Below are 27,021 nucleotides of genomic sequence, written 5' to 3'. Positions count from 1 at the left end.
TGTCTGGAGTGTGCTATACAGAAGAATCCTATTATTTAGGCTTTAAATAGAATACTTGATGAAAAGCAGGTGGGTTTTCAATGTCTGGTGTGCTAAATAAATTCAACCTGAAGACAGCCTCTTGCTAGTCATTTTAAACCTACTGGGTATTTTATGTCTCATTATCTGAACAGGACAATGAGGATGCATTAGAAAGCGAATGTTATGAAAGAGCTGAAGGAGTCCTTTTCAGACTCATTCTGAGCACTTAAGAAGCCATCTGCCATTATAAAAACATCGTAAGTGGTATTATTGAGCACTTGGCAATCCAGATCAGAGCAGCTGTAACCCACTGGTGCTGCTTATCTTTAAATTTGTAAATAGCTTATCCCACAGGTCACTTTCCTTTATTGGTGAGGAGCTGCTACAACCCTTGCCGTGCAGGAAAGTACTTTGCAACCAAATTGTTTTGCTGCCAGATAGCGTAGTTGCTATTGTATGTAACATCTGTCAACTAATTTTAAAATTAGGATTGTTTTAAAGAGAAAAATGTTCTTTTTTTGGAGGATTTAGAAAGACAATACAGAAATCACTCAGTTCTCAGAATCCACTACCAAACTGCTTCTATTCCAAAAACTGTAGGTATATCTAATATGCAGTGTAAGTCAATAGCACTGTATAGTGTCTGTTCAAAATTCCCTTTCTTGCTGGTCCTGACCTAGGTGCCACGATCAGTAAAAAATAACAGGAGATCTGACATACATAGAATGCTCTCCATTTGGTGCCAAAGATTCTTAATAATACTGTACCCCAACCCTGGATGAGAAGATTCAGCTAAAGACCAAAAGTGGTAAGAGTACTTCCTAAACTAACCCTGCCATACTGGAGGTACAAAAGCATTCCTGTGCAGCCTTGCTGTATCCCCTACCAGACTAGCAGGAATGAAAAGGCAACCATTAGGTATTTCACCTCTCAGTTTAACCTGGTAAAAATCTGAAGAGATAGCCTGCAGGATTTTGATTTCAGTGATACAGAGGTAGAACTATGGAGGAAAAAAAAAAACAAACACATGAAACTGGAGACCTTTATTTTGAATTTGCGAGATTCTTGATCCCCAAATCCACCATTTGCCTTCTTTCCTCATTAACATGATAGACATGCCTATTGTATATATATATATTTTTTTCCAGCTGAAATGATGTAACCATAAGAAATAGTTAAGATTTTGCCAGGAGAATGTACCATCCTTTTCTGATTAATATGTGTTATGAGATGGACAGTGAACTTCAGTCTCTCTTTAGCCACTCACTGATTTTGATTCTCAATTTGTATTTTAATTCTGTTGGTTGAATGTTTCAATATGCTGATTGTTTTTAGCTTGCAGAATATTTAACAAAAAGAAGACTACCAGTAAGCATGTCAAGGAATATATTACAGTCATAAAAGAACACCATTACATTTAGTGGCATGGAGAAGGAAATGTAGACTGGAACATTATCATCTTTTTAATCAGTCATAACTTCTTAGTAGAATTGAGACATTTATTTATTTCAGTGCTGCTACTACTAAGAAAAGAGATACTTTCCTTCCTCAGGTTTTGGCTGTACATTCTTGTGCCTGCCAGATAAGCCACATGCTGATGCATTTAGAGGTTTTCTATTTGTGTGTGTAAGAATTTTCCTACAGAAAGTCAGCTACATGACATACTTTTTTTCTCCGCTCTGCTCTGTTCCCCTCCCCTCCCCTCCCTCCCCTCTCTCCTTTCCTTCCTTCCCCTCCCTGAGGCAGAGGGAGGTAGACATCTATCTTGCTCCTCGTTACTCCTTTCCTTACTCTGACCTGTTTTGATACACAAAATTCATGCTATTACCAGAAATTAGTTGTTGTGAACATTCATAGAATCACAGAACCGTTTGAGTTGAAAGGGACCCCTAAAGGCCATCTCCCCTGCAATGAACAGGGATACATACAGCTCCATCAGGTGCTCAGAGCCCGGTCCAGCCTGACCTTGAGTGTCTCCAGGGATGGGGCATCCACCACCTCTCTGGGCAACATGTGCCAGTGCCTCACCACCATTACTGTAAAAAAAAAACTTCTTCCTTATATCCAATCTAAATCTCCCCTCTTTTGGTCTGAAACCATTTCCCCTTGTCCTATCACAACAGATCCTGCTAAAGCATCTGTCCCCGTCTTTCTTATAGCCCCCCATTAGATACTGAAAGGCCACTGTCAGGTCTCCCCAGAGCCTTCTCTTCTCCAGACTGAACAGCCTCAATCTCTCAGCCTGTCCTCATAGGAGAGGTGTTTCATTCCTTGGATCATTTTTGTGGCCTTCCTCTGAATGTGCTCCAGCAGGTCCATATGTCTCCTGTACTGAGGACTCCACATCTGGATGCAGTACTCCAGATGAGGTCATGCTGGCTCATATCCAGCTTGCCATCAACCAGTACCCCCAAGTCCTTTTCAGTAGTGCTTGTACTTGGGGGCTGCCATGACCCAGATGCTAGACCTTGCATGTGGATTTGTTGAACTTCATGAAGTTCTCCTGCGCCCACAGCTCGAGCCTAAGTCTCTCTGGATGGCATACCATCTCATCTGGCATGCTGACTGCAGCACACAGCTTGGTGTCATTCACAAACTTGTGGAAGGTGCACTTGTTTCCACTGTTGATGTCACTGATAAAGATATTAAAGAGCATCAGTCCCAGTACTGACCCCTGAAGGACACCACTTGTCACTGATCTCCATCCAGACATTGAATCATTGACAACCACTCTCTGTGAACAATCTTGCAACCAGTTCCTTGTCCATCAAACAGTCTACCCATCAAATCCATATCTTTCCAACTTGGAGAGAAGGATGTTGTGGGGTACCATGTCAAAGACCTTGCTGAAGTTCAGATAGATGACATCAGCGGCCCTTCTCTTGTCCATTGTCGCAGTTATTCCATCACAGAAGGTCACTAGGTTGGTCAGGCAGGAGTTGCCCTTGGTGAAGCCCTGATGGTTGTCTTGAATCAATTCCCTGCCTTCCTTGTGCCTTAGCATAGCTTCCAGGAGGATCTGCTCTATGATCTTCTACGGCACAGAGGTGAGACTGACAGGTTGGTAGTTTCCTGGGTAATCCTTCCTACCCTTCTTAAAAATGAGTGTGATACTGCCTTTTTTTTTCCAGTCATTAGACTTCACCTGACTGCAAATTAATGTCAATTCATACTGAAATGACCTAGGAATCAATATAGGAAAGAGACCTGCTCAACAGTTACATGTCTTGATCTTATAATGCACTCCGCGGCACTGGAATTCTGAAATTTAAACATAAATATCATAGTGAGAATTTTAGACTATCACAACATTCATCATCAGGTTTCTATATTTTCCCAGATAAAAAATCCTTCTGTTAATGTCTTCTGACCTTTTTACAGCCAGACTTCAGCTTACTGTGCACAAATCTTCTTGCATTTTGCGTATAGTGGTCCAGTTTGATATTTGAAAGTGTTTCTAAATAGTTTGGATCAGATGAAAATACTAAGGACAACCTGTTTCAGCTCCAGGCAGAAACCATCGGGGCAACACAGAAAAATGTGATTAGAAAGCAAAGAGGCACATTGCCTGGCCATACGGTATTCACAGGGAGCTAAACCAATAAATAAATCACTAGAGCTTGGAACTTCATCCTTGTATACAGGAAAATCCCTTTAGAAACTAGACATATGACCTCCATAGCAACAAACATTATCTGAGTCACAGAATCACTGCGGCTGGAAGGGACCCTGGGTGGTCTCTGGTCCAATCTCCTGCTCAAAGCATGGTCAGGCATGAGATCAGGCCAAATTGCTCAGGGTTCTACTCAGTCAGATCTTGAAAATGTCTGAGGATAGAGATTGCACGATTTCTTCTAGCAACCTGTCCTGCTCCTTAGGGCTGTCTGCATGGGGAAAATTACTTGATTTCCAGTTTCAGTTCATGCCCTTTGTCTCCTGCCCAGCTGCTCTGCATTGCTGAGTGGAGCACAACTCCACCTCCTGTTTTTCTTTCTAGGAGTACTGGGGGCTGCTGTCAAGTGCCTCAGAAGCACTCTCTGCCCCAGTCTGAGCGTCTCAGCCATAGGACCATAGAATATCCTGAGTTGGAAAAGACCCACAGGGATCATCAGGTCCAAATCTTGGCTCCACATAGGACCACCCAAAATCCAATCCCTATGTCTGAGGGCACTGCCCAAATGCTTGAGTTTTGGCAGCTTAGGGCCATGACCACATCACCCAAAGGAGAAGGGTTTGAGCTGGAAACATGTCTAGATGAGGATGCTTAAAGGAAAGGGTAGGAAGAGCACCTAGTAAGTTGTAAGCCTTTGAGACGTGAGACACAGGCATGCATGAAGGGGAACTGGCTCCTGGGCAGTGCAGTGGATACATAAACCTGCCTGTGGGCTCATTGCCATAGTTGCCACATAAGATGTGGATTTTCTAGAAGAAAGCTGGGCTGTATGTATTGAAGCTAGCTAGTTTGTACTGCTTCCTCTTCCTGATAGATAAACAGGTTGTTGTTTCTTAAGTGTAACTAACAAGGCATGCTTCACAGCCTCCTTCTTACAGGGGTCTGGGACATACTTGGGGCTTTGGAGGTGTTGACACAATTCCAAATTCCATATTAAGTAGCTGTTGATTTTCTCATGTCGTTTTCTGTGGTAAATGAGCCCACCCTCAATAAGTTTGCAGATGACACCAAGTCGGCAGGAAGTGTCGATCTGCCTGAGAGTAGGAAGGCCCTACAGAGGGATCAGGACAGGCTGGATAGCTGGGCTGAGGCCAGTGGGATGAAGTTCAACAAGATCAAGTGTCTGATCCCATACTTTGATCACAACAACACCAGGCAACGCTACAGTCTTGGGGCAAAGTGGCTGGAAGACTGTGTAGAAGAAATGGATGTGGGAGTATTGGTCAACACTTGGCTGAACATGAGCCAGCAGTGTGCTCAGTTGGCCAAGAAGGCTGAGGACATCCTGGCCTGTATCAGAAATAGTGATGCCAGCAGGAGCAGAGAAGTGATCATCCCTCTGTACTCAGCACTAGTGAGGCTGCCAGCTCAAGTACTGTAGTCACTTTTGGGTCCCTCACTTCAAGGAAGATGTTGAGGCCCTGGAGTGTGTTCAGAGAAGGACAAAGAAGCTGTCAGGGGACTAGAGCATAAGTCTTACAGAGAGCAGCTGAGGGAGCTGCTATTGCTTGGTCTGGAAAAGACGAGGCTCAGAGGAGACCTCATGGCCTTCTGCAACTCCTGAAGGGAAGTGGGTTGGTCTTTTCTCCTGGGTAACACTGATAGGATGAGAGGGAATGGACTCAAGCTGCACCAGAGGAGAGTCAAGATGCATATTAGGAAAAAATTTATTCTCCAAAAGAATGAGAATAGGCTGAAATGGGCTGCCTAGGGAGGCGGTGGAGTCACGGACCCTGGTGGTGTTCAAGAAACATGTAGATATGGCACAGAGGGACATGGTTTAGTGGGCAGATACTGGTGGGAATGGGTTGACAGTTGGATGAGATGATCTTAGAGGTCTTCTCCAACATTAATGATTCTGTGATTCTAGGAAGTATTGTTTCTTTTTATCGTGAAAGCCCACAGCGCTGCATTCCTGCCCATGTCCTGCTGCACTGCTCAAGTTGCCACCTGCATGCTTCCTTGCCTACCCCCAGGCAGTGGGCTGCACTCCATCAGAAGTTAAACACGGGTGAAACTTCACAGCACCGGAGTTGTGACTGGTCACATATCTGTATGTGTATTTTTATATACCTATATATAGCTGTAAGGGGTTACGACAGTCTAAAAGTGCTCTGTCTCTCCCTCTGTAGCATGCTACTGTGTCTAATTAGCGCTCAACAACACAACACAAACACATTTTTATCGCAGTTTTCACCGTGGATAGGTCAATACTACGACCTCACAAAGACGCGGTCACACAACGCCCACGGACAACCACGGACGAACACCTCCCCGCTATCGAGGCGAGCCGGGCCGCCTTCCGTTGGCGGGGCGGGGCGGCATGTGGCTCGGCGGGGCCTGAGGGGCGGGCGCTGCTCCCGCTCCTCCTCCTCCGTCCTCTTTCCGCTCCTCCTCCGCCGCCGCCTCGTAGTGCGGTGGCGGCGGGCAGGCTCCGGCAGCGGCCCCGCAGCTCCCCGTCGAGGCCTGCGGTTGCCGGCCGGCCCCGGCGCGATGTCGGGCGGCGCGGCGGGCATTCCCAAGCCTCTTCCATCTTCCGGGCCCAAATCGCTGCGGGAGATGCCGCATCCCCTGGCCACCTCCAGCAGCGAGGAGATGGGGCCGGCGCTCACCCCTAGCCCCGACCTGCTGCTGCCCCGCAGCATCGCCGACAAGGTACGGCCCCATGGAGGGGAGCGCTGGGGGGCCCTGCTGCCCGAGGGGAGGACGGAGCGGAGGGGGAAGGGCTGCGCGTCTGCCTCCCTGGAGCCCCTTCCCGGCTGTATCCCGGCTCCCCGCGGGGGAGCAAACCCGGGAACCGCTGCCATCCCTCGCAGGCGGGTGGCGGGGCAGGGCTGTGCCCTCCCGGAACTGGGGGCGATGTCGCTCCTTCACCGTGGGGCTGCTCTGTGCTCCATAGCAGAGCCCCCGCCCGCTTCTTCGCAGCAGTAGTGTGGAAGGATGCTGTTGCATGAGTACCTCCGCCTGCCTCTGCTTTGCTTCACTGCCTATGGCGTGTGTAAGGAAGGGCTCTGTGAAGCACGCTGCCCGGGTGTGGGTCCTGAGTATGATGGTGGGTGCGTGTGCCTGCGTTGGTGCTTATCCGCTAGCTGCTCTCAAAGACAGTTTGTGTCTGTGGGCAGAGTTCCTGGGAAGCAGCAAGGTAGGATTTCCTGGGAGCAGGCTGCAACTTTCTTGCTTTGAGCACTTTTTCTGTGCCTACAGGGTGTCACGGACCTGCTGGTCTCCTAGGGATGTGAATGCTTCCTCTCTGTGAGATGGGATTTGTGGCAGTTGGCATTGGCAGCTCCTTTTGTGGGTCTTCTGGCCGCCGTAGAACACAGCAGTGGCCCTGCAGCCACTTGGTTGGCACTGTCTATCCACACAAACTCATTCCTGGGCTGTATTACAGAGGTTTGGGTGTTCAGAGCACAAGCAAGTTCCTCTGTGGTTGCTGCTGTAAGGTGTCTGGGAAGTGTACCACCATCTCTGATAGCTGATCACAAACTGAGGCTGGAGAGGTATTTCTGCTCCCAAGGCAACTTCCTGCTCATTGGGAAGGTTTTTTTTAGTTTTTCCACCAGCAGCTCAATGAAGTCCATCTTCTAGTAGCTTTGTGTAATATTGCATGTTCTAGGTGCTTGGGAGCATGTACTTGCTAGAAGGGGGAGAGCAAAAAGGGGATGAGGTCTGTGTTTGACCTGGAGATGGCACTAGGGTAACGACCCTTGTGAAATAAAAGGATTTCCAGTAGGAAGAGAGCAGCATTCTCTTTTTCTTTCTAGCTGAATTAGCGGAAAAAAGCCAAGTGCCTGATCCTTCTCGTGGAAGGAGTCCAACTGATCTACTGTCTGAAAGCTGTCCCTTCTTCCACTTAATACCCAAAGCACTGGCAAGAAAAAGATGGATTGACTTCTTTGCCACTTTACAAGAAACTCCAGTGAGCAAACAGGTGTTTGTGCATTTAAGGCAATAATGAACTTCAGCTGTCTGCACTTAGCAAATAGTTTGGAGAGTGATTGTGATAAGTAGAGGTAAATAGAGTCTTCTGGATGGTTGGTATATCTCTAATGCTGAATCTCTGGTGGTGGGTCACTGATCTTTCAAAAGGCTAGACTAGCTCTCTTGTCTGCTTTATGGAAATAACCCCAGTAGTTGGGTAGAAGAGAGAGGCCCATACTGAAGTCCAACTCAAAATCTTTTCACCCATTCTTTACTGTTGCTGGGACAGGAGCTATTTTCTTAGCTTTTCCGGAGATCTTCTTGGGGAATGGTGGAGTTTGGTGCTGCAGGACATGTGTGGGTTGGTTTCTTTTGTAAAGTGGCTCTGAGTCAGTAAGCTTCTGTAAGAAACAGTCCGTAGCCATGCCTGTTTTGGGACAGTCCGTAGAAGGGTATTGCAGCTGCTGACCCATCACCAGGAACAGCATAACTTGCTTTTTCTGAGTTCTTTTTATCTGCTCTGAGCAAATACTTCCTAAACATTGCTGTGAGATAAAGGTCTCCTGCCCTGAGACTGGGATCCTCTCAGGAAAGTGCGGGAGTAAAGGAATTTGTCTGCCCTTAAAGTAGTGCTTCAATTTCCACCACTACAGATGTGCAGCCTGAAGTGATTGAACCTGTGCCATCACAGCTTTGCATTTTTAAAGCATGGTTTTCATGCTTTTGTGGTGCAGATGGGTGAGGACACTACTTTATCCTGAGTCAGAGAAACTTGGAGGACAAGAATATTACCTGCATGTGTCCTGCTGGTTTTTGATTCAAATTTGGCAATGGTCTGGTAGCTTAGACCTTGTCTGAGTTTGAAGTCTCATAAAACTTTAGTTTTAAGAACAGTGGCTGATGATACTGGATCAGTTGGTCATGGGAAAGGGAAGGAAATCCTTGTGTGTTATTTTCTGCAGCTTCTCTGGTTTGGAGCCCCTTTAAATAGCAGTGGACTACTGCGAATCTTAGAAGAGTGCTCCAGAATATTCATTGTCTGAAATAATGTTTTCATCCTGACTTGTAGGGGGAAAAAAGCTGTTATAAGAGCCTGTAACTTCTTAAATGAGATGTGCATATCTGGCTAAACACTTAGCATTCATAGTGATTCTGCAACAAACATAAAACATTTGAGCTGCAGACTCTTATCTCTGAAGTATTTCTGAATTGGCCAGATCTTTCCATAAAGCGTTCTGCTCCCCTCAGGATAAACAGTGCTTTATGCAATTAGACTTGATGTCTGACCTCCATCAGCTTTTTCAGACTTTTTCTTCCCATACCCTTGGCAGCCTCCAAACAAGGACATTGCTGAAGCTGAACCTAAGCAGTGCTGACCCACTGATGTCAGCTGAGAGGGTAACGTGCAGGAGGAATCAATCTCTCAGAATGTGTGGCTGTGTCCAGAGCAGACTTAGAGCAGGCTTTTGGAAGGCCTGCAGACCTGCTAACTGAGGTGTGCTTTTCCAAGCAGATTCTCTGTAGAGGAAGGTAACACCAATGGGGAAGTGTCAGTGTGGATTTATCTTTTTTTTTCTCTGGAGGGAAGAAAAGAAAGGGAAGTTCTGCTTGTGTGTGGCTACATGACTACTTCACCATTTTGTCATTTTCAATAGTGAATCTACTGTACAGTCTAAGAAAAACACTGACACTATGGATAAAAGGCATTATTAAGAGCTTGCTGGGTTAGAGCAGAGGTGAGAAGTACATGGTATGCTGCTGTGTGATTGTACCCAAATTATTGTAGAATTATTATAAGATCTGGCATCCAGCCCTGCTGGGGTTATGCCACTTTAAGACCCTATTACTAAACGCTGGAAGTGCCGGGCTGTTCAGAATTAGGAATAAAGCATTCTGTATAGTTTACTCCTGCTGTTCTCTACTGTTGTCTTTGCAGTCCATTTAGTCTAGTGTCATGAGAGCAGCTTCATAACAGCGGTATTGGCTGTTCCTCCTATGGTCTGCCTTGAGACTGGCAACAGCTGCACAAGGTCCTGACTCCCAGGGCTGAGTTCTTGTCTACTGCTCCAAAAGCTCTAGTGTCCCACCTGTCCTAGTCACAGTCCATTTGGATCTCTCAAGTTTACAAGACAACATATTCTGTACATAAAACTTTATTTTATAAGCTCTTTAGGAGAGAAAACAAGCAATGTCTTGGTCTGCTTAATACAGACTAGTTTAATGTGAAATCACTAATCTGTCACTTAATTCATGAGGTTCCTAACTTGCAAGTTCTTTAACTGTTAACTTATGACTTTCAGCTTCCTCACCTATGAGTGAAGTAGTTCCGTACTGACAGCACTCATCGTTCCTCCTCTGTCACAATTCAGGCATAGTATCACAGCAGGAAGCATGAAAACCTAACTGCTCCATCCTTTTATGGCTCCACTACAAAAATGTTTTTGGTGAGCTGCTACATATGGAAGTTTTGTTCTGTGCCGTTTCCAAAGGTTAGTGGATTCTGAAGAGGCTGCTGATAGTCCATATGCAAGAATTGTGGCTGCAGGAGACAGCTGCAGATGATAATGACTTCTATCTCTTCCTGTCCATCCTGTCTTATGTACCAGTTGCTCCTGTTTTGATCTAATGGTGCTGCTCCCAGCATGCATCAGGCCTTGGTGTGAGTTGTGTTAGCTAAAATCTGAGCAGGAGTTCAGTGAGGATTCGCTTGTCCTTTTTCAGAACCCTTGACTACCCTTGTAGTGCTTTGTGGCCTATAACCTGTGTAGCTTTTCTTCTTTGAAGATACGCATGACTTCTGGTTGCTTATATTAGTACTAGACAGATGAACTGCGCTTCAAGGCTGTTTTGCAGGCAGCATACGAAGTAGATTGGATGTGGATTACCAGACCTGCAGTGCATAGTTTGAAATTTGCTAATGCATGGAGGAGAATGTTAGAACTCCAACTGCAAATGTCTCTGTGCGCTAACTGGAAACTATTGCTTGCATGCGACTCTTTGCTTATCTGATTCCAGCTACCACCTCAGTGAACGCTTAGGCCTGTATTAGCACCTGATTGAGTATAAATACTTGGTGCAGTTGCTGGAGTGCTTTTACTTAGCACTCATATTCTGGAAGGGAGCCTGGCAACTTCCCAACAAAAAAATATACTGAGAGTCTGGAGCTCTGCTTCCAGCTTCCTTGGTTGCTAGTTTAATTATTGCTCTTCATCCACCCACAAGTGAAACTAGTTTGCAGTATAATCTCTGAAAGCTTAAAATAAATCTGCTTAAGCTTCTACAAACCTCTTTCTTTTCTGACTAAATGAGAACTTTTAGACAAGTACCATGTACTTTTCCTAAAGTAGGCCTGAGGTAAATTCTCAGTCTCTGGAGTGGCTGAGACTAGAGAAAAAGTCCGGAGCTGAAGCCGGTGAACTCATGAAATTATCTCAGTATGGATGAATCAAGCTTGGTTCCAATCTACAGGAATATGAGATCATGCAGTAGCTGAGAAACTGAGGTTTACAATATTATTTTCTTCCCAGGGTTTCAGGTGAAGCTGACTGGCCTGTGAGTCCTCTTGGTCAGCCTTCCTGGAGAAATGAGTGGCATCTTACTTACTTCCCTTTCCCCTATTCCTCAGTATTTAAGAACCTCCCTTGGTCACCATCATAAAGATAAGATAATCCAAAGTGATGTTAGTGAGATTGGCCAGCTCCCTCAGCACATATGGGTCTATTCCATTGTAGCGCATGAGTTTGTATCTGTCCAGTTTGTTGAAATGTGTTTTAAGCTGATCCTCCCTGACTGACAGTAACCTTTCCCTCTGGCCTTAGGGGACCACAGGTTCCTGTCAGTGAAGGCTGAAGTGAAGATAGCCCTGATGGTCTCGGCCTTTTCTGATCCTTTGTCATCAGGTCCTCTGCCACATTCAGCGTCAGGACTGCATTTTCCTTTCATTATGTTTTGCTGCTGGTTATACCCTTAAAACCTTAATTATTGTTGGTCTCCTCATCTGCCAGATCTGGCTCCATCCCACTAATCCCATCTCTGTGTGCTCAGACAGAATCTCTGTATTCCTTCTGGGTTATCTATCCCTGCTACTACTTCTCTTGTACTTCCTTTTATATTAGAATTCAGTCAGGAAAGGCCTCCAGCTGCCTTTAGTCCATTTCCTGCTTACTTGGTTGGCCACTTCTGAGGGTGGGGAAGTGTTCTATGGAAATCAGCTAGCTATCCTGGATGTGATGTCTCTTATCTCCCAGGCCATATCTGTTCTTCCCAGCAGACCCCTAAAGAGGCCAAAGTCTGCTCTCTGGAATTGTGAGGTTGTGCTCTTGCTGTGCTTTGTGACATCATCTCAGGATCACTTCACAGTCATTGCACTGAGTGGAGAGGTGACACTGCATAGTAGATGAGAATGTGAGGTGCTGTTGGCATTGTTAAATTCTTGGACCATGTTTTTTAAACCAGGAAGCTTTTAGAAACATGTCTGCCATACGCTTGTCTTATTCCTTGAATGTGAGTTTTAGATAGCTGTTTAAAGGAATTGCTGTGTCTTCTGTTGCACTGTGTGCACACACCCGGCAGGTCATTTCTGTTCACCTCATTAAAAGAGCTGACTCAAACCTGGTGTGGTTTTCAACATGACATCAGTGCTCTGCCTGTAGTAAAGCTGCTGGCTGAATTCAATTTCCCATCTTTATTAATACTAGTACCCAGAACTGCTTTCTCAACCCACTGCGTCTCATAAACTGACATTATCTCTTGGCTAGGCTAATACCATGTTATCTCACTGACAGGACAGAGTTCCTGTTTCCCTTCTGCTTGTAGCCAGCCCAGAGTGTACTGGTGGTTAAATAAATAGAAGCATTAAAGTTGGAAAAGACTGCTAAGATCATGTAGTCCAACTGTCCACCTACCACCAATACTTCCCCACTAAACCATGTCCCTCAGTACCACATCTCCACACTGCTTGAAGACCTCTAGGGATGGTGACTCCACCTCATCCCTGGGCAGCCCATTCCGGTGCCTGACCACTCTTTCAGAGATAAATTCTTCCTAATATCTATCTTGACCCTCTCCTGTTGCAACTTGAGGTCATTCCCTCTTGTCCTATCAATGTAACCTGGTAGGATGAGTTGACCTCCAGCTCACTACAACCTCCCTTCAGGTAGTTGCAGAGGGCAGTAAGGTCACCCCTCAGCCTTCTCTTCTCATGAGCAAGCAATCTCAGTTCAGTCAGCTGCTCTCCATAAGACTTGTGCTCCAGTGCCCTCATGGTTTCATTGCCCTTCTCTGACTAGGATCCAGGACCTTGATGTCCTACTTATAGTGAGGGGCCCAAAACTAAACACAGTACTCGAGGTTGCAGCGTCACCAGTGGTGAGTACTGAGGGACGATCACCTCCCTGATGCTGCTGGCTACACTTTTCTCTGATACAAGCCAGGATGCCGTTGGCCTTCTTGGCCACGTGGGCACACTGCTGGCTCCTGTTCAGCGAGTGTCAACCAACACTCCCAGATCCTTTTCCTCTGCAAAGCCTTCCAGCCACTCTGCCCCAAGCCTGTAGCATTGCATGAGGTTGTTGTGCCCAAAGTACAGGATCAGACACTTGGTCTTGCTGAACTTCATCCCGATGGCCTCAGCCCAGTGATCCAGCCTGCCCACGTCACTCTGTAGGGCCTTCCTACCCTCAGGGAAATTGATACTTCCTCCCAGCTTGGTGTCATCTGCAGTCTTACTGAGTGTACACTCAATTCCCTCATCCAATTCATCAGTAAAGATATAAAGCAGGATGGGCCCCAGTACCAAACCCTGGGAAATATCACTTGTGATGGGTCACCAGCTGGATTTAACTCCTTTCACCACCACTCTCTGGGCCTGGCCCTTCAGCCAGTTCTTTACTCAGCAAAGAGTGTACCTGTCCAAGCCATAGGCTGTCAGCTTCCCCAGAAGAATACTGTGGGAGACAGTGTCAAAGGCTTTGCTGAAGTCTAGGTAGACTATGACAACAGCCTTTCCCTCATCCACCAGAAAGGTTACCTCCTAGAAGGAGATTTTATTGGTTTAGCAGAACCTGTCTTTCATGAACCCATGGTGACTCGGCCTCATCTGCTGGTTTTCCTGCACACATGGCTTGATTGCCCGGGGAACTACAGGCCCGTCAGCCTGACCTCGGTGCCAGGGAAGGTTATGGAGCAGATTGTCCCGAGGGAGATCACGCGGCACGTGCAGGACAACCGGGGGATCAGGCCCAGCCAGCATGGGTTTATAAAGGGCAGGTCCTGCTTGACCAACCTGATCTCCTTCTATGATTGAGTGACCCACCTGGTGGATGAGGGAAAGGCTGTTGATGTGGTCTACCTAGACTTCAGCAAAGCCTTTGACGCTGTCTCCCACGGTGTTCTCCTGGGAAAGCTGACAACTTTTGGCTTGGACAGGTACACTCTCTTTGCTGGGTAAGGAGCTGGCTGGAGGGCCGGGCCCAGAGAGTGGTGGTGAATGGAGTTAAATCCATCTGTCATGAGTGGTGTTCCCCAGGGGTCAGTGCTGGGGCCTGTCCTTTTCAATATCTTTATTGATGACCTGGATGAGGGCATTGAGTGCACCCTCAGTAAGTTTGCAGACGACACCAGGCTGGCAGGAAGTGTCGATCTGCCTAGGGGTAGCAAGGCCCTACAGAGAGATCTGGACAGGCTGAATCTCTGGGCTGAAGCCAATGGGATGAGGTTCAACAAGACCAAGTGCCGGGTCCTGCACTTTGGCCACAACAACCCCAGGCAACGCTACAGTCTTGGGACAGAGTGGCTGGAAGACTGTGTAGAGGAAACAGACCTGGGGGTGTTGGTCGATGCTTGGCTGAAAATGAGCCAGCAGTGTGCCCAGGTGGCCAAGAAGGCCAATGGCATCCTGGCTTGTATCAGAAATAGTGTTGCCAGTAGGAGTAGGGAAGTCATTGTCCCTCTGTACTCAGCCCTGGTGAAGCTGCACTTCAAGTGCTGTATCCAGTTTTGGGCCCGTCACTTCAAGAAAGACATTGAGGCTCTGGAGTGTGTCCAGAGACAGACAACGAAGCTGGTGAGGGGTCTGGAGCACAGGCCTTATGAGGAGTGGCTGAGGGAGCTGGGGTTGTTCAGTCTGGAGAAGAGGAGGCTCAGGGGAGACCTTATCGCTCTCTATAACTGCCTGAAGGGAGGTTGTAGTGAGCTGGGGGTCGGCCTCTTCTCTCTTGTAACTAGTGACAGGATGAGGGGGAATGGCCTCAAGTTGCGCCAGGGGAGATTGAGGCTGGACGTTAGGAAATACTACCTTTCTGAAAGAATGATCAGGTACTGGAATGGGCTGCCCAGGGAGGTGGTGGAGTCACCATCCCTGGAGGTGTTCAAGGAAAGTTTATATGTAGTGTTGAGAGACATGGTTTAGTGGGGTTTTTGCTGGTGGGTGGATGGTTGGACTGGATGGTCTTTTCCAACCTAGCTAATTCTGTGATTCTGTGATTTCACTTAAGATGATCTGTTCCATACCTTCTCTGGCACAGAGGTCAGGCTCACAGCCCTGAGCTCTCAAGATCCTTCTTATGACCCTTCTTGTAAATGGGAGTCGCACTGGCAAGCCTTCAGTCCTCTGGTTCCTCTCCAGCTGACCAGGTACACTGATAGCTGGTTGGTAAAATGGCTTGGTAATCACCTTTGCCAGCTCTGTCAGCACCCTCGGATGGATCCCATCTGGTCCTATAGACTTGTGACAGTCCAGGTGTGGCAGGATGTCTCTGTCTCCACCTGAATCATGGGGGGTTTATTCTTCTACTCGTTCCAGACTTCCACACTGGGTTAGAGCACCCTGGTGTAGTTGCTTACAGTTAGTAGTCTTCCTTATAGAAATCGGTATTTATTGATAAGTGTGCTTTAATAACACTTTGCTGTGTATATGCTCTGGTACTGTAGTAAAACTTTGTGTGGTGATCTTTTTGTGATACCCAACTTCTCAGTACAGTGAGTTTCTTTGGAATTGGCAATTCCCATCTCTTCTGACCAAGGTGAAGATTAGCTGACGCTTAATTGGACAAACTTGCATTAACTTAACTGTCTTAGTACTGTTACTTTTTTAAATCTTGGATCTGGTAAAAATGAGCATAGCTCCTAATGTACAACTGAATTACTACTTTGTGGATCTTGTTTCAACTTAATGGAGAAAGTGATATACTTCGGGCTTTAATTTAGTGTTGAGCTTTCATAATCTTTTCAAAAAGATTACTTTATGAGACAGCACTGAAAACAGTCATTAAAACTGTACATACAGGAACTTGGTTCTTAAGTAAAGCTGTATTTTAGAAGGGTGAGTCTTGGCAATGACTTGTTTTCAGCCATTGTGGAAAAAGTTATGCTTGGTGGTCGGAAAGAATCTTTTGGGCTGCTTCTGCTGGAACCTCTCAGACCTAGCAGAGCTGCTAAATGCCCTGTGGGCTCCCTAATGGTGAGCAGGACAGAGTACACAGGATAAGCAGATTCAGAGGGTCTTTTCTTTTCCCCACTATTAGGGAACATGGTTTTCCATAGTGCTACTGACGTTTGTGATAAACCTCAGGCAGCATTGTTTCTGCAGCTAATGACCTGAGGGATAAAGGATGAATTCCAAGACCTTCCCATTGACACATGGATCTGGGAGACATCAGTTCCTAAATTAACCTGCAAGCTATTGTCCTGGTTTCTTCTGGCGTTGCAGACTACCTCTCTGGTATCACAGATACATCATCTAGCGGCTGCAGTAGCTGCTCACATCCTTATCTGCGTGGAGAGGCTGGTCTCTGTAAATAGATCTGGAAACAAGATTGGAGCTCTCACAGTGTAGAGAGATGTAACTTAGCAGTGCTAAATGTCTTCTTACCATCTCAAGGACAGTTTAGATGCTGCAGCTCACATGTGCTCTCAGTCTGTAGAGCACAATGCACGAATTAAAAATGGTGTTTGATCTTGTGTGTTACTCTGAAGCAACATCACTAAAATGTGTTCTCTACAGACCTTGAGCAAGGTCTTCAGTGCTGAGCTGTCCTGATTCTGAAAGCTGTGGCTAACTCAACAGCCTGAGCCAGATTTGCAATGAAGCTCACAGTCCAGGCTATCATGTGTACAGTGAACTGAATCAGAAAACAAACAAACAAAATAGCAAAAATCCAACTCTACAAAAAAAAAAAAAGAACCCTTGCAACCAAAACAAACAAAAAGATACCTTGAAGGTGGTGGCAGCTGCAACCCCAAGATAAAAGCCTGCTAGTAAATTCTTGAAAAACAAGGGAATCTGCTTTTCTTACTGTAACTAAGGGCAATAGCTAACAGCAAGCTAGCTACTAGCAACACTGCAATGACAAACTGAGGATGAAAAACAAATGCAGTGAGTTGCAGCTTTTTAATTAGCTTAGTTCCCAGTGCTGGGCCGACCTGCGAAATGGTTTGACAGATTAATTTTTGGGACATATTTTATTTCTTAAGTGGGGGGCAGGGGAGAGCAGAAGGAGGTGTTGTCTTATGCTGTGGGTGATGTTGTAATGCCAAAACTGTTGATTTTCTGCTGATTATTCCAGGGAAATTGTAAAGTGTCTGTCTGAGCATGTAGGGGATGTGAATTAGTGGATCTAGTTTAAGTTGTTCTGAAAATAAAGGCAGTAATCCAACATTCGCACAACAGGCACTGGAAGATTTCAGCTGAGAACACTACTTAAGATGATCCTCAAAGCATAAATTTGTCTAAAAAAAACCTCACTGTCTTAGGACCACATCCAGAGCTTCTGCAGTATTTCTTCAGTGAAGCAATAGGCAGTGGGCAAGAAGCTACTCTGGAACGGAAAGTGGTAGTGTCTATGTGTGTTCTAAAGATGGGCTTAATTTTGATTTAGGTTTGTGTTTTATGTATCTTAAGATGAAAAGAACTACACTAGTACATAGAATTATCTCTAAAACGTTTAGTACTCCACCCGCCATGAAAAAAAATGGACTAAATGTAAATAGCAGCTGGCTTTACTTGCTTCTAGATGTTGCCCTAAAATTAAGGAGTGTGATGAGTGTTCTTGTTAGGAGGAGAATTGGCATGCCTAGAAAAAGGATAGTTGAAGTGGTCTGTCATGGTGTTAGTGGCTTCTAAGTCTGATTTTCATTCTTCCCTGTTCTGGGCTCAAGCTGAACTGAAGCTTGAAGAATCAAGGTCTGCCAAACCACCCTAACAGTGCTTATCTGGTGGAAGTAGCTAGCAGCCTCTTAACGTCAAAACACTGGCAGGTGGTAGAGCTTCTCTGTCATGTCTACCAAGAAAGCTGTTAGCCACGTCCTCATGGGGAAGTGTTGCCTTACAGTGCATTAATGCAACTAGCTGCATCCTTCTGAAGGGCATCCTGGGGCCCTGAAAACTAACCTTAAACCATGTCAGCACAATTGGCCTCTCTTTTCTAGTAACTTTGAATGATATGAGTTGCCTAGAAATGAATATGTTGAAGTGCAGGTCTTGTTCTATGGCCGAGAAGCGTCCTTTCCCTTAGTGCTGTGGATGGTGTTTGCAACAGCTATTTCCTCCTAACTTAGTGGTGAAAGCATGGACACATTTAGGAATGGCAAGCAACTGCTCTAGGCAATGCCCAAACTCATGCTTATCTGGGTAGGATTGGCGCTTTTGCTGTAGCCTTTTAAACGCTCATGTAAGGCTGGTTGGATGTGAAAGTCTTGTGTGCTGCCAATACAGAGCCGTGTTTTGGATTGTTACCAAGACTATCCCTGGAAAGTTTTTAATCAATACCACTTATCGTCAGTGATCATTGTGGCCTCTTGAGGATTTGTACGCTGGCTTTCATTTCGCTGACCAGTACGCTCCTGGATCAGCATACTACGGCTCTTGCAGTTCTGTGTGGTAACTGTGTGCATGGGCTACAGTTGCTGTCATGAGCCTAGGCCATAAAAGTAAAGGGTGTTTCAATAGACAAGTTAGACTGTAGGTGTCATGCCTTGTTTCTTCCCTCTTATTGGTCTCTAGATAAGTTGTTGTTTTTGTATTGTGAGGAAATATTATGTGTACTTGCCTTTCTTGGAGAATGAAGCAGTCTTTACTGTGGCATTTCTTATTTTTTTTTTTGCTTCAAACAGATATGGACTTTATTTCCCCTCTTTGGAGCAAATCCCATTCTGCTGGAAAATGTGCTATTTATCAGCAACTGTGATTGAGGACTGTCCCTTAAACTGCACCTGCATGAACTACCTCTGAGAGCTCCTCCAAGAGCACTCTCCTCCAGCTCTTCTAGAGCTTGAGATGAAAATGTGAGATGAACAGACAGTCTGATTTGCTTTCATGAAACTCTGTTGACACTGTCTGGCAGAATGCTAATTATGCAGCACATCTGAAGTGGTGAGCATGAGAAATCCATGTCATAATGCAAAGTAGAAGTGTATTCGTGCTTGTTTAAACATAGTAATCGCTAGGTTAGCTGCTTTCCAGCCTTCTGCTATCTTCTCCTCCCATTTCTTCTATCTCCTTCCCCCTAAAATACAGAACAAAGCCCTCTGTGTCTGTTCAGGTTTAAAAAATGATACTGTTTGCTCTTAGGAGCATCTCAGCCAAATCAGCGCTGTGGATACCAAGGTAAAGGTTGAATCTCTGACCCACCTAAATGTGCTTCTCCTACTAGAGTCTGAACAGGAAAGAAGCAATACTGAGTATGTCTGAAAAGCTGTTTGTCTCTAGAAGAAAGCAGTTTAGTTAGAACAGTTTGTTAAGCCTGTCCAATCTTTAATCAGAAATAAATCTGCCTTCCTGGAGTGTGGATGACTCCTACTTATATGCTGAATTCAGATTTTTCCTGCTTGAAGTCTGAATCCTGGCTGCTGCTCTGCTCTTTAGAGGATCATAGCTAGGGTTCTAAAAAAAAAGCTTAAAAAAAAAAACTCTGGGTGTGTTAGATATGTTAATTACCAAGGTGTTTTTTGCATGTTTAAATGGTTTATGGTCTTCCTGTGTGCACAGCTACAGAATCCCTCTCACACTAATTTGTCTTGTAATGAGCAATATTCTTAAAACAAATGCCTTGCAGAAGGACATGAAACTTTAATTACTGTCCCCTAGCTGTGTAAAGTTTTGATTCAAAAGGTCTTCCTAAATGTTTCTGAAAACATGAACCTTCTGCCATTTGTGGGAATCTTTGTGCTCTGAGGGTGGAGTACAAGAGGGTGCCGCTGCCTCTTCCCTTCTAGTGAGAACTAGAAGAAAGGAACCGCACAAGTTTGCTCTGCTAAAGGATGCAAATCCAAGCCCACTCAAACATTAAACTCACTTGTGTTCTGTCAGGTCACAGACACTTCTACTTTCTACTGCTTTGACACAACTATGAATTAATCTTGCTGGGTAGTAGCCAGTCTGGCTTTCTGCTCAGAAGGCTAAATAAAGCTTTCTGCAAGGACTCTGTGCTTTGTGTACTGTTGTAGAAGCTAACCTTGGATCTGGGAATGTCTTCCAAGAGCGCAGTTCATCCTGTGGACATGTTGAAATATCTTTTTGCATACTAAGGTAACTTGCCACAGTATGGGACTTCTAGGCTGAGGCAAGCATCCGGTAACTCCTCTCTTTCTTTTCTGTCCAAAGGGTATGGGGAAGTGTGCATCTGGTTAGTGAGAGTTAGTAAGTCAAAGTTAGCTCTTTCCATTTTACTGAAGTAATATCTGCTCAGAATAACGATCTGCATAATCCAAGTGCCTGGTCCCTAAACCCTTTTTGCCGTTGTTCACAAGTAGCACAGCTTATTACTAATATTGATAGATTTGTCTTAACTGCTGTAAAAACATTTGTGAGATGCCCCTCATTATCCTAATTTTTAAACTACAACTGGAACTACATTCAACTTCAGTGTGATAGTGCACAGCTTTCAGTTCAGATTAGGAAAAGGGGCCACTCTCTTAAGGAATTTGTGAGGAGTCAGGCAGATAGCCAGACTATGTGAGCAGATAGTCTGATCTGGTTCTTGACACCTTCCTATGGCTGCATGCACAGAAAGAGTGGAAATAAGGCATATTGTTGTTGAGTCCCTGAAGTCTCCTGCAACCTAGCTAAGAGGTGGGTTGTTGCTCTTGCTGAAAATACTGTTTGCAGGAAACACTTCTGTGCCCACATTTTTGCTCTGGTTAGCCTAACTGTGATGATTTATGGGAAAACAAACCACTAAATGAAATAATCCATCCTATAAAGTTTGGCTGTTAGCCTGAGGGAAGAGGTGGGAATCCGATGACCTTCGCAAGAAGGCTTTGGACCTGCTTGTGTCAGTTTGTAGTGTCTCTGAAGTGCATTTGTTCCAGTGTTTCCTTGTCCAGCCAAACAGGCTGTAGTGCAGACATACTCCTCTAAGATTGATACCTTTTTAAGCAGGAGCGCTTCCAGTCTTAGGTGGTACCAAACTGCATGCCATTAAGACCAGCTGCTATACCTGAAATCTGAGTGTTTTCATGGACACTGAAGAGTCCGAAGTTTCTAGGCAACTTAGACCTACAGAGCAGAAATATTTGAGTGATGAATTACAGAATAAAATCATCAGGGCTTATGGCTTGGCAGCTTGCTGCACTCTAACACCTACTTAAAATATCCCAAGAGCAAACTGATATGGTCTTTATCTAGTCAGACCTCGGAAGTGGTTTGTTGGTTGCATGGACAGAATACCCATAGTACTGCTGGAAATGCAGAAGTGAGGCCTGAATGTGGTGCATGCTCTGTTAGAATTAGGGCTTTCTGCCCAACAGGCTTGCTGCATAATATACTCTTGTTGGAAATATCCAAATAATTGATCAGGATGGTATCTCTGATAAAAGCAGATTTAATTTGCAATGGCAGTGGTGGGCATCCTGCAAGCAGGCGCGCCTGCAGAAAGCAGTGTTCCATCTTTTATGCCCTATTTATGCCCTATTACCCAACACTTATCTTTTCCTCCCCTGGTTCCTCATTGGCTGAGTACTTCAGGTTCACAATCTTCCCGACGTTCAACTAAACATACAGATACTGGTTGAACATAAATTGTTGCTAGCTAAACATGTATATTGCTAATTAATTAACTTCTAACACTTGCTTACTCAGCACTCGGTCATTATTTCTGGACACCTGCTCATCCTTGGATAGAGATAAGTGTGGAAGGAGGATAGAGGGGGGCATCCTGATGCTGCCTGTTGTATCCCAGCCTACCCACAGAGTGAGGCAGTTTGGCCTTGTGTGGAGGCCTTGGCTTCTTTGATGTTTGACAAGTCTGCTTTTCTTTTGCTGAGGGTCTCTTACCCAAACAGAATAGCCTTACAGCATGCTTTCTAGTCCATAATACTATTCCCATACTATTCACAACTATTACAGTTTTACAAGTGAGAATTAATCACATAATTCAACAACTATATTTCTGAAATATGTTACTGAAATATGTGGTATTTCTACGTTTTCAAGCGAGCTGTTTCCAAGGGCAAGTTACAAAATACATTGTGCTCTACTTAGAATCATAGAATTACCTAGGTTGGAAAAGACCTACAAGATCACCTAGTCCAACCATCCACCTACCACCAACAACCCCACTAAACTATGTCTCCCAACGCTATATCTAAACGTTTCTTGAACACCTCCAGGGACTTCTTTAGATCAATTCCCCTTTTTTGATATCTAATGCAGAAACAACATTCAATTCCTACACTCTAGAGCTAGAAGGTGAAAGATCAGTGCCTATGAACTGAATGCTTGGCACTATCGCTCCTTTACTGATATATTTCCAGGTGATAGCAAGAAGACTTGCTTCTCACTTGAGCTTAGTCTGTATTACTCTTAAAATAGCCTCAACCTTGCAATCTGATTCTAGATGATTAATATAGTGGGAAATTCCGACTTCTGAAAGTGCAAGCTAGTTTCTGGTGAATATGCCCACACACAGTACACTCCTTCCCCTTTATGGAGAGGGATGTCAGGAGTTGGTGTCTCTGCACCCACTTCCCCTTTCCTACAATCACAGGTCCAGCCCCAGAGGGTGGTTCTTGCAGCTTTTGCCAGACTACAACTTAACACCATTCTGTTTGTGGATCAATGTAGAATTTATGTGTTACTTTCTCCTGGGAATTTGTAGGGCTTTGGAATGTCAGTTAACTGTGTGGGTGTTTTGTTTCTTTTATCTTGCAGAGCAAGACTGCTCTTTCTTCCTCCCTTTCTCACTATGTCCAGAGCATTTGTCCTTCCTTGCAGTCTGTCTCCTCACTTTGATTGCTTTCAGTGAGTTGTGCAAGGAAACAAAGGGGACATGGTAAACAAAGTAAGATACTAATGCCTGGAAAGCAATTAAACTGAGCATGTATCGAGGAGGAAGCAAATACCTTTTCTTCCCTTGACCTCCATCTGAACAGAATTTATGTAATTGTCTGCAGCTGGTATTGGGTTATAGTCTTGTGCAGGTGTTGGTGAGATCCTTCAGTGGGGGTACTGGGCTGTCAGTGACGTTATGTGGATGAATTGGAGGATGGAAAGATGCATTCTCTTCCCACACAGAACTGAACTGTGCAGACCAGTGGTAGAGAGCTCTAGATATCAAAGCTACCTTCTCTCAGAACTCTCTGGGATGGGATAAGTCATGCTGTGAGCAGGTCTGTGAGAGGCAAGTTACTAGCTTTTATAGTGTTTTTGAATACTTACATTTAAACCATTTTAGTTTTCCAGTCATAAATCATAGCACTTCTTCTATGACTTACTGTTAAGTACTGGAGGTATGAAAATAAGACCATTCCAGGAACCAACTGTAATCGCTGCGTGGAATCACTGTCTCCTTGCCATGACTGTGTCTGTGGTCATGCCTCTCTGAGAAATGGAAGGCAAAAAGCAACAAAATGCCTTGAAGCGCAAGGAGAAAAGTACGGCAGTCCAAATGTTAGAAACAAAACAGCTAGGCTCTAGAAGTGGTACAGGCCTGGGTGTAAGATCACTGATGTTGGCAGGATTAATTGAAGAAAAGTGTACTTACTTTGCCTGTAAGCAGCAACATTTCAATACAGTCTCCAGATATCTCGTACGTCATCTAATACCTGTTGAATGAGAACAGTGTACTTGCCACATCAGGTAGCTTCAGGCTAATCCTTTTCAGAGTTGAAATTATTTTGTGCTTGGAAAAACTTTGGGGCAGTTTACTCAGTGCCTGACCTGATGGCTGCTGTTGGGTCTCACCTGTTGCAAAGGGGAAACAAATCCTAGCTCAGAAGCTGGCAGAGCTCATTGAGAGAGCTTTAACCTAGGTATGAAAGGGGAAAGGAGATAAAACCAGGAGTGCTTGAGGTGAGCCTGGGGGAACAATGCTGGAGTGGAGGATTAGGCAGATGGCTCTCCTGAAGTGCATCTACACCAATTCAAGCAGCTTGGGCAACAAACAGGAGAACCTGGAAGCCATTGTATTGCAGGCAAACTATGGCTTAGTTGCCATTACTGAAACATGGTGGGATCACTCTCACAACTAGAATGCTGCAGTGGATAGCTATAAGCTCTTCAGAAGGGATAGGCAAGGAAGGAGAGGTGGTGGCGTGGCTCTTTGTTAAAGAGCATTTCAGTGTCGTAGAGCTCAGGCTGGGAATGATAAGGTTGAGTCTCTGTGGGTGAAAATCAGGATGAAGGCCAACAATGCAGACATCCTGGTTGGGCTCTGTTATAGACCGCCTAACCAGGATGAAGAGATGGATGAGGTGTTCTACAAGCAGATAGTAGAAGTTGAGCAATTGCCATCCCTTGTTCTCATGGGTAACTTCACCTTCCTTGATCTATACTGGAAACACAGTACAGCACAGAGGAAGCAGTCTAGGTGGTTTCTGGAGTGTGTTGAAGTCCACTTCCTGACGCAGCTGGTGAGAGAGTCTACCAGGGGAGGTGCCTTGCTAGACCTGCTGTTCACTAACAGAGGACTGCTGGAGGTCGAGCTGTCTTGAGCAGAGTCACCACAAAATGGTTGAATTCTTGATTCTTGGTGAAGTCAGAAAGGGTGCCCAGCAAAACTGCTGCCTTGGACTTCTGGAGGGCAGACTTTGGACAGTTCAGGATGCTGGTTGGGAGGACCTCTTGGGATTCAGTTCTGAAGGTTTAAGGGGTCCAGGAAGGCTGGATGCTCCTTGAGAAGGAAGTCTTAAAGGTGCAGGAGCAGGCTGTCTCCCCATGCCATAAGATGAGCCACCAGGGAAGAAGAAATGGTGTTGGCTGATCAGGGCGTACTTTCTGAGGCTCCATGAAAAAAAGAGAATTTACCTCCTGAGGAGGAAGGGGCAGTCAACTTAGGGAAAGAACCAGGAAGTTGCTAGGCTATGCAGGGAGAAAATCAGTAAGGCTAAAACTTAGTATGAGCTCAACTTGGCCACTGTAGTAAAAGAACAAAAAAATTTTTTATTAAATTTTTTTACTGTATTTACAGTAGGAGGAGGACTAAGGAGAATCTCCATCCTTTACTGGATGTGGTGGGAAATGTGACCACTGAGGAGGATAAGGCTGAAGTTCTCAATACTTTCTTTACATCTGCCTTTAGTTGTCAGACCAGTTATCCCTGGGGTACTCGGCCTCCTGACCTGGAAGTCTGAGGCGGAGAGCAGAGTAAACCCCTCAAGGCTCATATGGAAACAGAGACCTGCTACTCTACCTGGACAGTCACAAGTCCATTGGGCCAGATGGGATCCACCCAAGGGTTCCAGCAGAGGTGATTGCCAAGCCATTTTACGCCATCTATCAGCGGTTCTGGTAAACCAAAGAGGTCCCAGAGGTCTGAAGGCTTGCCAATGTGATCCCCATCTACAAGAAGGATCATAAGGAGGATCCAGTGAACTTACAGGCCTGTCGGCATGACCTTGGTGCCAGGGAAGGTTATGGAACAGATCATCTTAAGTGAAGTCACACAACATGCAGTACAGAAGAGGATCAGGCCCAGCCAGCATGGGTTCATGGAAGGCAAGTCCTGCTAGACCAGCGTGATCTTCTTCTATGTCCAGGTAGCCTGCCTGGTGGATGAGGGAAAGGCTGTTGTCATAGTCTACCTAGACTTCAGCAAAGCCTTTGACACTGTCTCCCACAGTATTCTTCTGGGGAAGCTGACAGCCTATGGCTTGGACAGGTACACTCTTTGCTGAGTAAAGAACTGGCTGAAGGGCCAGGCCCAGAGAGTGGTGGTGAAAGGAGTTAAATCCAGCTGGTGACCCATCACAAGTGATATTTCCCAGGGTTTGGTACTGGGGCCCATCCTGCTTTATATCTTTACTGATGAATTGGATGAGGGAATTGAGTGTACACTCAGTAAGACTGCAGATGACACCAAGCTGGGAGGAAGTATCAATTTCCCTGAGGGTAGGAAGGCCCTACAGAGTGGCGTGGGCAGGCTGGATCGCTGGGCTGAGGCCATCGGGATGAAGTTCAGCAAGACCAAGTGTCTGATCCTGTACTTTGGGCACAACAACCTCATGCAATGCTACAGGCTTGGGGCAGAGTGGCTGGAAGGCTTTGCAGAGGAAAAGGATCTGGGAGTGTTGGTTGACACTCGCTGAACAGGAGCCAGCAGTGTGCCCACGTGGCCAAGAAGGCCAACGGCATCCTGGCTTGTATCAGAGAAAAGTGTAGCCAGCAGCATCAGGGAGGTGATCGTCCCTCAGTACTCACCACTGTTGAGGCTGCACCTTGAGTATTGTGTTCAGTTTTGGGCCTGCAAACAGTGAGACCTTGGAGCATGTTCAGAGAAGTCCAGCAAAGCTGTGAGGGGACTGGAACACAAGACTTATGAGGAACAACTGAGGGAACTGGGATTGTTAAGTCTGGAGAAAGGCGGCTCAGAGGTGACCTTACTGCCCTCTGCAACTACCTGAAGGGAGGTTGTAGTGAGCTGGGGGCCAACCTATTCTCCCAGGTAACTAGTGATAGGATGAGAGGGAATGACCTCAAGTTGCGCCAGGGGAGGTTCAGGTTGGGCACTAGGAAAAAATTCTCTGAAAGAGTGGTCAGGCACTGGAATGGGCTGCCCAGGGAGGCGGTGGAGTCACCATCCCTAGTGGCGTTCAAGAAATGCGGAGATGTGGTACTAAGGAACATGGTTTACTTGGTTGTATTGGTGGTAGGTGAACAGCTGGACTAGATGATCTTAGAGAACTTTTCCAACCTTTATGATTTTATGACTCAAACCTAGTGGAACCACCGCTTTCATTTTCTTTGTGGACAACTGCTTCAATAGATTTACAATCCAGGTCAGCTACTCACTTGCTAAGGCAGGATAGGCGAAAACTAGTGTTGAATTTTTAGAAGCTGGGATTTTGAGTAGCTACTTGGCGAGAGAATACATGATCTTCACTTGAAAATAAACCACTACCTACAAAATTTTTGACTTTTTTTTTTTTTTTTTAGCCTTCTAGGTTTGCATTCTCTCTGGTGTGTACTGCTCTAG

General features: G+C 45.5%; 1 protein-coding gene across 2 annotated transcripts in view; it reads left to right on the top strand.

The window, feature by feature from the left end:
- Positions 2,983 to 27,021, top strand: part of SNX30 (sorting nexin family member 30) — a 56,431-nt gene continuing 32,392 nt past the window's right edge. The window contains exon 1 of one of the 2 annotated variants that reach the window (XM_021380810.1): positions 2,983 to 3,068. In XM_021380810.1, coding sequence (XP_021236485.1) covers positions 3,048 to 3,068 — 21 coding nt within the window. In that variant the 5' untranslated portion in view covers positions 2,983 to 3,047. Of the gene's footprint in view, positions 3,069 to 6,080; positions 6,350 to 27,021 lie in introns of those variants that run through there. The other variant, XM_021380809.1, reaches the window with a different exon arrangement.

This window comes from Numida meleagris, chromosome Z, assembly GCF_002078875.1.
Source record: "Numida meleagris isolate 19003 breed g44 Domestic line chromosome Z, NumMel1.0, whole genome shotgun sequence".
NCBI lineage: Eukaryota > Metazoa > Chordata > Aves > Galliformes > Numididae > Numida > Numida meleagris.
The sequence above is the reverse complement of the archived record's forward strand: the minus strand, read 5'-3'. Positions and strand labels throughout refer to the sequence as shown.